Source organism: Hyperolius riggenbachi, chromosome 7, assembly GCF_040937935.1.
Source record: "Hyperolius riggenbachi isolate aHypRig1 chromosome 7, aHypRig1.pri, whole genome shotgun sequence".
Classification (NCBI taxonomy): domain Eukaryota; kingdom Metazoa; phylum Chordata; class Amphibia; order Anura; family Hyperoliidae; genus Hyperolius; species Hyperolius riggenbachi.
In genome coordinates this window covers 223,469,574-223,482,907 of record NC_090652.1, presented here as the reverse complement: position 1 = coordinate 223,482,907, position 13,334 = coordinate 223,469,574, and the positions used below count along the sequence as shown (strand labels likewise).

The 13,334-nt window shown below is 42.9% G+C and overlaps 1 protein-coding gene across 1 annotated transcript in view; it reads right to left on the bottom strand.

Moving 5' to 3' along the window:
* Window positions 1-13,334, bottom strand: part of TRAF3IP1 (TRAF3 interacting protein 1) — a 68,101-nt gene that overhangs the window by 37,335 nt on the left and 17,432 nt on the right. Inside the window, exons 4-7 of the mRNA XM_068245300.1 lie at window positions 8,967-9,110; window positions 5,863-6,420; window positions 4,619-4,696; window positions 3,172-3,253 (exon numbers count right to left, since the gene is read on the bottom strand). Of these exons, the coding sequence (XP_068101401.1) occupies window positions 3,172-3,253; window positions 4,619-4,696; window positions 5,863-6,420; window positions 8,967-9,110 (862 nt within the window). The remainder of the gene's footprint in view (window positions 1-3,171; window positions 3,254-4,618; window positions 4,697-5,862; window positions 6,421-8,966; window positions 9,111-13,334) is intronic.

The following is a 13,334-nucleotide window of genomic DNA, read 5'->3' as shown; positions in this document are numbered from 1 at the left end:
CGTTTATTGCCTGATGAAGCGGGCGTGGCCTGCGAAACACGTTGCACTTTTGGGGTACTATATAATAAATGTAATTACTATTATACAGTCTTTCGTGTCTGCTTTATGGAGGCAAGTCCACCGCTTCCTCCAAGCAAATTTTAAAGGTTTTATCCACTTTTACCCAGGGCTGTGGAGTCGGAGTCGGGGCAATTTTGGGCACCCGGAGTCAGAGTTGGAGTCATTGATTTCATAAACTGAGGAGTCTGAGTCGGATGATTTTTGTACAAAATCCACAGCCCTGTTAAGTGTTAGACGAAGGAGTCGGAGTCGAGGAATCTGAGCCATTCTGGGTACCCGGAGTCGGAGTTGTGGGTTTATAAACTGAGGAGTCGGAGTCGGACGTTTTTTGTACCGACTCCACAGCCCTGCTTTTACCCTGCTGGAGCCTCTGTTCCCCTTTTGCTGTACTGTGTCCACCCCTGGTGGAGGGGTGATCTACCCCTTTTCTGATCTACAGAGAGCGACTTAATCCTGAGTGAGGACAGGTCTAATCTCCTCACCTGCCTATACAGTGGTTGCCTTTGTGGTAACCCACGTCTGTGAGTATAATCTTCTCACTAATTAGCTTTACTAATTTTATGCTGAACATACTACACTATATTGGGCTCTTGGTTTCTCTAACTTTACTCAGAATAAATGTAAATATAAATAAGTCTAAAGTAAGAACTGGAGAAATCATAACTCAAAAGCAAAAGTTTCCTCCTCTAGATAACTATGACCAAATAATGCAATGGCAGTATTACCACAAAACAATAAAATACAGAACAGGCTTCATGTAACGTATGCTAAAGATAAAAAGCATTAAGGATACAGACTGAACACAGAAACTGGTCTGTAGGCTGAAGTGCCTGCCACGCTACAAGCGAAGGGTAATTTATACCTCTTCGAGGCCTTTGTGTTCAGGTGAAGCAGAACGCCCCATGTTAGGGCAGCAGAGCTTACAAGCCTAATCCTGAATCAGCGCCAACAAGAGCCAAGTCAGACTAAAAAGAATTAATAAGAAATTTGCATGTCTGTTGTAACATGAAGACACTGACAAACAAGTCCACAAATTCCGCACGTGCATACATAGGTGAAGTAGGTGCTAAAAGGGTGTGGTCCAATCAGATACAAGCAGTCCCCTACTTCTAATCCACAAGTGAGAAATCACGGTACTGGAACACTCACAGGGAAAGCAATCCCTGGACAGTCAGTGCTGCACCTCGCTCAGGTCGCCCCCGAGTTCGGAACTGTAGAATAAGTGAAGAGGCGGCAAACTACTGGCTTTGCTAATTAAAGCATATATTGTAGCACAACAGAACCACACACTACTTGTTAAGAACCCTCACGGGCCTTCATCAGGTGTGTGATACACCTGGTGAAGGACCGTGATGGTTCGTAACATGTAGTGTGCTGTTCTGTTGTGCTATAATATACATTTTAATTAGCAAAGCCAATAGTGCTCTGCCTCTTCACTTATTGTACGGTCCCCTACTTACACACAGGTTCTGTTCTAAGAGATTGGGTGTAAGTATTTTGCAACACTTTATACTGCTTCTCAATGTAAAATTATTTTACTGCCTCCTGTGTGAACCGGCTCCCGGTACTTGTCACCTGAAACAATATTTATACCTCAGACCTTTTCTGAAGGCAGTTTGGGAACAATCACTGTACAGACATGCAGATATGATTGTCTATAACTTTTCTTATGCCCTCCTGTGCCTTCTTCTAAGGTGTAAATTACATCTGGTCGGTTCAGATGTCTCCTTGCTTTTTTGGTGTTCCAACCATGCACTGCACACAGGATTGACAGGTTTGCAGAAACATATGCATGATGTACAATTTTTTACTCTATGTACTGTATCGCTATAGCAACAATGAGGTCGATATCTACAGACCTCTGGGGTTTGTTGCCATACTATATCTTGCTATGTGTCTTATTGCCTTTGGACCTTAGGCGTTGCAGCAGACTGATATTTACTAGTCCGCATGGTCTTTGGGACGCCAGGTCCATGTACTAGTCTCTCCTCATGTCTTCATGTACTCTTTGTTGACACACTTTTTCTTTTTCTTTAGACAAGTGTCGAAAACCGTGTATACGGTGTTCGGTGTGCACACTGTGTCTGTCTTCCACTCTTTGGATTTTTTTCTCTGTGAGGTGGTGGAAATTGATATATATATTACAGTAATGTTACTTATATGAAATTGTCTATGTGTTTTTTTGTAGACAGCACTTTCTGCAACTCGGCCTGATGAAGGGTCTGTTTGGGCCCGAAACGAGCGTGCCGTTGCCTTTTTTCATATTGCATTAAGTTTATGAACGAAGTACATGTCTGTGCTATATATTCTGTATCTGAAGCACCTGCAAGGAATCTCTTACAGAGAATTTTAATGAATTTTTTCTTGAAATTTGTGTCAATAAAGTTTTTTGATATTTTTGTATTTTGAAAATCCTGTATGAATTTTTTTTAAAAAATCCTTTCTATATACTTCAAGTACAGACATGCAGATACACGGTTTATTTCTTAACTAATATATATGACTCAATGGAGGGAGAAGTGGGTGTGGAGCAAGAGCTGCAACACAGCATGAACTTTATTTTAAGTTCCCATAAGGAACAAAAAGATTGCAGGGAAAGCAATTAAACGGCAAGGATCATTACAGGAAGTCTAGCAACATTGAAGATCTGTATTCAGGCATGCGTAGAGATTGAACAAAGGAGCCACCTAAAGCAGCATTAAACTGACATAACATTCAGTAAAAAAGTGTTTCCTACTCTTTATTACACATACAGTTATCATATTTGCTTTTGTACGCAAGTATCACCGTGCATTTACAAATTATAAGTTCCCATAGTACAGTTGATATGCTGTAAAAACTGCCATTGTCAACGTGGTAGAGCAGGTAAACAATTGATCATTTACCTGATCTACCACAATTGCTTGGTGCAAGGCTAGCTTATTTTCAGTGCACAGCTGTTTATTTTAGATTTATATTATAAATGGATGAATATGAGGGAACCATCTTTAAAGATGGAAAAATAGTCTTACACACTTCTAATTTTTAGGGAATACATTGCAATATGTCATAGAGACGTCCACTACATTGTCTTACATAAGCTTATCACAAGCCTCAGAGCAGTTTGCTCACCTTCTCCACTGGGTTTAGCTGGCCTTCTCTCCCGTAATTTTGAGGCAGATGGCCGAGATGTTTTTGATGGAATGGAGGCATGCTAAACAATGTAATAGACAAGAGATTGGGATGTGAGTAAAACACAGTATTTAGCGGCACCTGGTTAGTAGCATATATCCAATGGGTTCAGTTATAGAATCTGATAACACACACACACACACACACACACACACACACACACACACACACACACACACACACACACACACACACACACACACACACACACACACACACACACACACACACACACACACACACACACACACACACACACACACACACACACACACACACACACACACACACACACACACACACACACACACACACACACACACACACACACACACACACACACACACACACACACACACACACACACACACACACACACAGTTTAAAGCCCAATCTACACGATACGATTCTTTGTACGATTCAATTACGATTCTATTTACGATTCGATTAAATCCGACATGTCCGATCGGGATTCGATGCAATTCGATTTGCCATTGTTTTGCAATTGCAAAACGAACTGAATCGAATCCCGATCGGACATGTCGGATTTAAATCGAACCGTAAATAGAATCGTAATCGAATCGTACAAAGAATCGTATCGTGTAAATTGGGCTTAAGCCGGTCTGGTGTTTTTTAGGGCTCCAGAAAATATCATTTGTGAAAAGTTTGGATGCTTTTCATATATACTGGTGTCTTCCAATGCCCACCTACCAGGGGCGTAGCAATAGGGGTTGCAGAGGTTGCGACCGCATCGGGGCCCTTGGGCCAGAGGGGCCCCGTAGGGCCCTCCCTCAACTGCAGTATTAGCTCTCTATTGGTCCTGTGCTCATAATTATCACCTCTATAGATATTTTGAATAGTAGTAATCATTAACAAACTGTTCCCAATCCCCTTCTTGTACCTCTGACACTGTAGTTGCCATTGGCAGGTTTTGGTACGCCGTATCAATTGTTATGTATAGAGTGCTTGGGGGCCCCAATGTAAAACTTGCATCGGGGCCCATAGCTCCTTAGCTACACCACTGCAACCTACTGGTTGTTAGCAGTTCGGCATGTTGGAAAAACTAACAAATAGCTATTGTTATTTCCTGCTGCAGCTCACTCATGTTTATCCCCCGAACCTCCACCCTCCATATGTATATGTGTAGAGGAAAGCCAACCTAAGGGATACAAGAATGGTCATTTCGGGCAGCCAACACTAAAATGTGTGTACTGGCGATAACAAGGTTGCTGTATGGCGAGGTTTCCTTTGCTCCTATACACACTGTGTACAGCCTCTAAATAGACTTATTTTTGATAACTGCGGTTTGTAGTGCCTGTTCTTACGCTCATGAACTCATCCAGGGAGTCGCACACAACTCAGCTAATTCTCCACACTTTATCCATACCTCCCTATCTGTGTCATGCTTGCTCTCTCTCATAGAGATGTCAGAACTTTTCTTCACAGCGTCATCTGAGGTTTTGGGCTGTTAAAAGAGAAATTAAGTTGTTAAAGAGGAATTGTAGTGAAAACAACAATGAATAAAATTGCTTCTTGTTTACAATATTTATTTACAGATTATTTAGTTAAGGTTTATGACCAAGCAACAATTTTCCCTGGCCGCAGTGGACAATTTCTATTGTGCCGTAGCTGTCAGGAACTAAACGTAATCAGAATCGCGAAAGTCAGCGATTGCATTTGCCGAAAAATCGATGAGCATTAGTGGGAAATGAGCACCTCGATTTACATGTAAAGTAAATCACAGCGCTCTAGGGATCGGCAAAACTTCTGTGATTTGCTTTTTGAAGCGGATCACAGCTAGTGAAAAAGAGCCCTTATTTAGCAAGCTGTGCATTTTCAGATGCACAATGTAAAATGCACATATATGCGTATTTACATGCGGCCCATACACTTTCATTAGCCTCAAAAACGCTAGTGTTTTCCGCAACACTACTGCTGCCTAGTGTCAAAGAGACAAAGAGAGGGTGAGGTGAGCAAGCACGTTGGAAAAAAAAAAAAAAAAAAAGAGACAACAGGAGCCCAATATTTCACCGAATTTGAAGAAATGGACAGGAAGAAATATACTCACAAAAGGTGGGTTGCAGCAGCAAGGGGCAACCAACCACATGAACCAAAGGAGAACTATACCCGTCTTCCACTAGGGCATTCCAGGTGTAGCTGGATAGAGATTTGTCACACTTGTCACAAAAAAAAAAAAAGGTAATCGGTACTGTAAATAGCTAAGCCACTGTAGTCCAATATCTCCCCTATAAAAATGGCAAGGGGGGTACAACTGACAAGGGGGAACAGGCTCCCGGGATGAAATAAAACAACATTAAAAACAGAATAAAATAGAAAAATTGGAGGAGGCTTATTTCTTCAATGATACTACTGAGACTAGATAAAGTTGACTTTATTTGCAAATAAAGTTTTATTTCATCCTGGGCGCCTCTTCACCATTGTTGTTTCTGCCTAGTGTGTTCCTAGCCTCAGTCCTATCGGCCAAAAATAAGTCAGCCAGCTGGTAACTGTCTAAAAATTTGTCTAACACTGGGTGAATTGCTCTATGGTACCACTATCTTGTAAACCACTGACCTGGCACAAGTAATGTCAGCAGTCCCTTCCTATAAATTGATCTACATGTAGTATTACCTTTCGTTCTGGTCGCTCTTCCTCTGGTGGCCTCTCTTCTCTGTCACCTTGCTTTTCATTGTCCCTTGAACGTTCTTTCCTTCTTTCCCTTTCTGAATCCCGATCTCTTCTTCGCTCTTTATCATGCTCCCGCATCCTTGTTTTCTCTTCTCTGTTACGCTCGCCATGATCTCTGTCCCTCTCACGGCTGTGATCTCCAGAATCCTTCTCCTGGTTCCGCACCTTCTCCTGTTCTCGGTCTCGTCCTTTTTCCTTTGTTCTGTCCCTGTCTTTGCCATGCCCCCCTTCACTGTGTTTTTCTCTGTCTTTGTCCCTTTCTCGCTCAGGTTTCTCTTTACTTCTATCTTTATCAGGTTCTGATCGAGACTCTCTCACTCGATTTTTCTCTCTATCATTCTTTTCTCCTTTTCGCAGTCCATCTCTCTCTGCTTCTCCCCCTTTTCCTCGTTCCTTCTTTCTTTCTCTCTCGGAGGATTTCCTTTCCTCGTCTTTCAGCTGCTGTCGGTCTTTTCTGTCTCTGCTGCCACTTCTTTCCCGGATTTCAGATTCTCGCCTATCCTGTTACACAAACACAAAACGTTAAGCCTTAAGGGCATGAGCCCACTAACGCAGTTGTGTCCACTTTTCAGCATCTGTAACATTGATTTTTTTTTGAAAAGCGGACACAACTGCGCTCAACTGCGTTAGTGGGCTCAGACCCTAACCATAGGTTTCTACAACAGGAAATAAAATCAGTACATACAAGGTGAAATTTTCCATGATGCAATCAAAATAGTTTGCAAGATAAGACCATCACCGTTTACATGGACTTCACAAGCTTTAAAGAGAACCTGTACTGAGTAAAATTATTTAAAATAAACACATAAGGTAACTTCAAATGAACATTACATGGCTACCTTGCCATCAGTTCCTCTCAGAAGCTCACCATTTTCTTCTGACAATGCTCCCTTCCAGTTCTGACAACATTTTGTCAGAACTGAAATATATCAGTTGCTGTCAGTTTTATATCGGTTGCTGTCAGTTACAGCTGAGAGGAGAACTGATGTGTCCATATTTCCCTATGGCTCAAGTGGGAGATATTACAGTTTAACTGTGTGCTGACCAGGAAGCTGTTATGGGGTAATGGCCATTTTCAAAATGGAGGACGGAAAATTCCATTGATAACAGTGGACAAACAGGACACAGAAGAGGAGAAAGAGATTGAGGAGCAGACTACACAGCAGGTAAGTATGACTTGTGTATGGTTATTTTGACTTTTAATTTTCACTACAGGTTTTCTTTAAGTGTCCCTGTAGGGAGAGGGATATGGAAGCAGAAATATTTTCTTAATAATGGCCATTGCCCGGCTGTCCTAATGATACGTCATACACAAATAAAGTTCATAAATAATGCTGGCAAGCGAGTTTATGTTCGGGTGGATCCTGTATGAAGGTTCTCAGTAGAGATAAGCAATCAATTACACCTTTTTCATCTTGATACACATTCTGTTGCATTTGTATGCAAACTGAAAGTGGACCAATCAATATTTGTTTGGTTCACTCACACCCCTATTTTCTCTCTTCTGTAATACAAGGACAGCCCACTCACACCCCCACCTGCTCTCTGCTGTAATATTAGGACAGCCCACTCACATCCCTATCTGCTCTCTGGTGTAATATTAGGACAGCCCACCCACACCCCTACCTGCTCTCTGCTGTAATATTAGGACAGCCCACCCACACCCCTACCTGCTCTCTGCTGTAATATTAGGACAGCCCACTCACATCACTATCTGCTCTCTGGTGTAATATTAGGACAGCCACTCACATCCCTACCTGCTCTCTGCTGTAATATTAGGACAGCCCACCCACACCCCTACCTGCTCTCTGCTGTAATGGACAGCCCACTCACACCCCTACCTGCTCTCTGCTGTAATGGACAGCCCACTCACATCCCTATCTGCTCTCTGCTGTAATATTAGGACAGCCACTCACATCCATATCTGCTCTCTGCTGTAATACAAGGACAGCCCACTTACATCCCTATCTGCTCTCTGGTGTAATATTAGATCAGCCCACTCACATCCCTATCTGCTCTCTGGTGTAATATTAGGACAGCCCACTCACACCCCTACCTGCTCTCTGCTATAATATGAGGACAGCCCACTCACACCCCTACCTGCTCTCTGGTATAATATTAGGACAGCCCACTCACACCCCTACCTGCTCTCTGCTATAATATGAGGACAGCCCACTCACACCCCTACCTGCTCTCTGCTGTAATATTAGGACAGCCCACTCACACCCCTACCTGCTCTCTGCTGCAATATTAGGACAGCCCACTCACATCCCTATCTGCTCTCTGCTGTAATACAAGGACAGCCCACTCAAACCCCTATGTTTTCTCTGCTATAATATTAGGACAGCCCACTCACACCCCTACCTGCTCTCTGCTGTAATATTAGGACAGCCCACTCACACCCCTACCTGCTCTCTGCTGTAATATTAGGACAGCCCACTCACACCCCTATTTTCTCTCTTCTGTAATACAAGGACAGCCTACTCACACCCCTATCTGCTCTCTGCTGGAATATATGGACAGCCCACTCACACCCCTTCCTGCTCTCTGCTGCAATATAAGGACAGCCCACTCACACCCCTATCTGCTCTCTGCTGTAATATAAGGAAAGCACACTCACACTCCTATCTGCTGTAATATAAGGACAGTCCACTCACACCCCTATCTTCTATTTGCTCCAATAGAAGGACAGACATTTCACACCACTATTTTCTCTCTGCTGTAATACAAGGATAGGCCCCTCACCCCCTTATCTTCTCTCTGCTATAATATAAGGACAGCCCACTCACACCCCTATCTGCTCTGTGCTGTAATATGAGGATAGCCCACTCACACCCCTATCTTCTGTCTGCTGTAATACAAGGATAACCCACACACGCTCCTATCTTCCCTCTGCTGTAATATAAGGACAGCCCACTCACATCTCTGATGTAATATGAGGATAGCCTACTCATACCCCTATCTTCTCTCTATTGTAACAGATGGACAGCCTTTTCACACGCCTATCTTCTATCTGCTATAATATGACCGCCCACACACACGCCTACCTCCTTCTCCTTGTGGCTCCTCCGTTCTTCATCCTTAGTCTCTCTGTTCTCTTTATCCTGGGATTTGGTACTGGATGGAGGCTTCCCTTTTGGTTCAATTTTTTCTCCTGACAGAACCCTCTTCACAGCATCATCACTAGACAGCTATGTACAAAATCAAGAAAGTAATTCCAGTGTGCAATTAATGGAAATGGAAGCTCAGACAGGTAAAGATGGGATAATTAACATGGTACCAGCCTGTGCAGGAAACAAGCCTGTCAATTCACATTCCATAATTGGCCCATGAAAAAGAGACTACTTTGGAGAGACTCATGAAAGTTGGGATTGCTTTTCTCAATGGAAAAATGGGTGGATGCCTACATGCATACTCCTTACAACATGATTTCCTTACAACACATTTCTGTTAGGAAAGTTATGATTATTTTGCTTTGTCTTGTAATCCAGCCAAGGAGTTTATAATACAACAGATCCAAAGACATGGGTCTTTCGGAAGCCACAGAATCTGCTTGGAAGAAATGTAACTACTATTATTCCAGCACAAAACTCTGCACTTGGGGAGGCATGGCCGGCCAGACTCAGCCGCCTTTTTGCACGTCTACATTACTTATGAGTAAATCCTGCCCTGACTCAGGGCTCACTATACGGGATTCATGAACCTCAAGAAATCTGAAGGATGGGGCATGTCATGGGCTGTAGAATAGAATATTACTACACAGAAAACAGCAAATGTAAACCCCTTCAGACCATAACTGAGTTTCTCCTGCACCATTAAAGAGGAGCTGTCAGCCATACTATCTCAGGAAAAAAAAACAAATATATAAGTAGATAAATACTTGCTCTACTTACATAACATATGTATTGCACTGTCCACGTTATGATTCCTGTGAATTTTATAAAGGAAAAGTAGAGAATCCTATTCTAGACAGTTTCCATATTTACTGTGGCTATTTTGAAGCCAGTCGTGATGTAATATCCGCCCTTACTCGCCTCTGCCTGATTTGCCCGCCCTTCACTATAGAAAGTACATTGTTTCAGCCTGAGAAATTTTGGCCAATCAGATAGGAACAAAGGTGTGGGAGGGGAAAACAGGAGGGAAAGAGGTATCAGCCAATCAGGCTGCATTAGTTAAGTCTGAGGGGAAGCAGAGAAGCAAAAAAACAAAAAAAAAAAAAAAAAAAAACAACAACCCAGCATGCCCTGCAACTTCTCTTTTGTGTACCAAATTTTCTGTGTAGCAAATAAGAGTCATGTAAACTGGGGAATGATAATTTATCAACAAGAAAAGTAATACTGATTTTAACTTTTGGATTGCCTGATTAGCATCCTTATTACTTGTTTACCAGATAAAAATAAAGAATTGATTTTTGATTTTATGCCCGACAGTTACTCTTTAAAGAAGCCATCAGTGTACAAGGAGTGACGATGTTGTATATTAATTATGCAAGAAAGAATACTCTAGGTATCTTCCCTGGAGTGGCCAACCTCCTGGATATAATTTCATGCAGTTTGTGTTGTATTTAAATGATTTAACATTATCTTAAACTAGGAGATTATGCTTCTTGAGGTTGGACTGAGTGTAGTATGATATATGGTGTAGTATGATCCTAATTAACTACTTCCCATCAGCCCATAGGCGGTGAAAAGTGGCCATGCTAGCACGTGAACATGTGCCCCCTGCGGCACCCGCGGCTGCAGCCCGATCCTCTGCCCTGCAAAACAGATAGTTTTAAAATTTCCTATTTGCAGGAAGAGGTTAAAGAGGAGCTGTAGTGAAAATATAATGAATACTTTTTCTTCTTTTCTTACAATATTCCTTTAAAAATGAGTCAGTGTTTGCCCAATGTAAAATATTTCCAAACCCCGATTTACATTCTGAAACTCATCATAGGTGGCGACATCTGCAGTCCATTCAGGTGCAGCTCTGCAGAATGTGTGCTTACTGAGAGTTCCATGCAAACAATAATGTCTGGTCTCCCAATATGCTCTGGGGCTGAAGAATTCCACAAAGCTAAACAGCCTAAGCCCTAGGCTAAGCATCACAGGAGGGTGGGGATACAGCTGGTAATTGCTATTGGGAAGGTATTTCAGCCACAACGCAATCTCACAGTTTTACTTATTGCCCCTAGTTTCGGCATAGCACTTATAACTCTTTTTATAGTGTAACCCACTGATGCAGATCTTAAGGCTAGTTTAACACCAATCGGCAAGGAGCAATGGGGACGGTGTTTGGGGTAAACACGCCAGATACTCAGATCCATAGAGAACTGACCAGTTTTAAGAAACTATCTTCAGAGACTCCTAATTAACTCAAACAGTGATGCCACGGTAGATAGTCTGATTGAAAAATGGAATGCTGACATGGGTACTTCTTTAGATGAGGAGTACTGGGGAAAAGCCTTTGTGCTTCCACACAAGAGGTCTCCTTCACTTGCAGCACAAGAACGGAATTACAAACTATTCACTAGATGGTACCAGATGAAGAAAGTTTAATTCAGATATGGATGGCAATTGTTGGAGAAGTGGCAAGGCTAACAATAATTATCTACACATTTGGTGGGCTTGTTGGTTGATTAAACCATTTTGGCATCTGCTCTTCCAGTTCTACGAATGTATATATTGATTTCTGATGTCACATACCCCAGAGATTCCCCTTAAAGGGACTCCGAGCAGTGCAGAAACTATGGAAAGATGCATATCATTTTAAAGCTCTCTTTCTCCTCTTTCCAATGATATATAAACCGCCGCCCTACGCCTTTTAGTTTTCGCTATTTTCGCGATTGAAATTGCCGTGGCCGCAATTTCAATCGGCGAAAATAGAGAAAACTAAAAGGCGTAGGGCGACAATTTAGGTGTCGCCAGAAAGAGGAGAAAGAGAGCTTTAAAATGATATCCATCTTTCCATAGTTACATTGTATTACACAGGCCGACTTTTTCTGCTGAATGGAGCTGCTGACACTGGGGAAAGTGTCGTCCTGTGTAATACAAGTAACTAGGGAAAGATGGATATCATTTTAAAGCTCTCTTTCTCCTCTTTCTGGCGACACCTAAATCGTCGCCCTACGCCTTTTAGTTTTCTCTATTTCTGCGATTGAAATCGCGGCCGCGGCAATTTCAATCGTGAAAATAGCGAAAACTAAAAGGCGTAGGGCGGCGGTTGGAAAGAGGAGAAAGAGAGCTTTAAAATGATATGCATCTTTCCATAGTTTCTGCACTGCTCGGAGTCCCTTTAAGAACATGATGCCTTGGTCAATAGGAAAAGAAAAACAAACAAAAAAAAAACATTTTCAGCTTTATATTAATAGCTGCTGGATTCCTCGTAGCCAAATTATGGAAGTTGCAATCTAACCCATCCATTCTTGAGCTGGTGAATTAAACATCTACACGAGAATGGATGAACTTAAAGGCATACTGTATGGGGCAAAGGGGAAAAAAAAGAGCTGAACTTACCTGGGGCTCGATGGTCCCCCGCAGATGTTCTGTGCCAGTGCAACCACTCTCCAATGCCCTGGACCCTGCCGCCGGTAACTTCCGGATTTTGCGACTTTAAAGTCCCAAAAGCACTGCACCTGCGTGGCCTTCTCTTCACTCCTGCTGACGTCCACAGGAGCGTACGGTGCAGGCGCACGCCGTACTGCGCATGCACAGTACTCTCCCGTGACGCCAGCAGGAGTAAGACGACGGCCACGCAGGCACAGTGGCAAATTTCGGAAGTGAGGCGGAGACCGGAGCATCAGCAAGTGGCTGTGCGGGCACACGACGTCTGCGGGGGATCATTAGCAGCCCCAGGTGAATTCAACTCTTTTTCCACTTTGCCCCACACAGTATTCCTTTAATCTCTCAGCTCTAAACAAGCTGGTTAGGTTTGTGGTGAACTGGGCAGTTTGGATTAAATGTAGGGACTCATAAATTAAACGATTTGATACAAATGAGTATCCAACAAAGTTCTAGTGGGGTTTGATACACCCCACAAAGAACACTGGTACCCGATCTTGGGTTTGGAACCATTTCAAAGTTTTCTGAGCCCTCCTTCCCCTAAGATGGTTCAACCATCTGTCCCAGTTAAAACACAATACTTCCCTATAATTCAACTTGGTTTACAAAATGTCCAAGTAAATGAATGAATTGCTTCTCAGACGATGTAGGCAGAAAATCCTAGGTCCATGGGATTTCTGTTATGTATGCATGGTTGACTTTAGATGTTCTTCCTCCCATCTCTCACACTTCCCCTCCCATTACCCTACCCTCAGCCCTCCCTTTCCCTTCCCCTTCCCCCAATTTACCTCATAGCTGCCACCTCCCATGCTCCTACCCTTAGCCCTCCCTTCCCCAATTTACCTCATAGCTGCAACCTCCCATTCCCCTACCCTC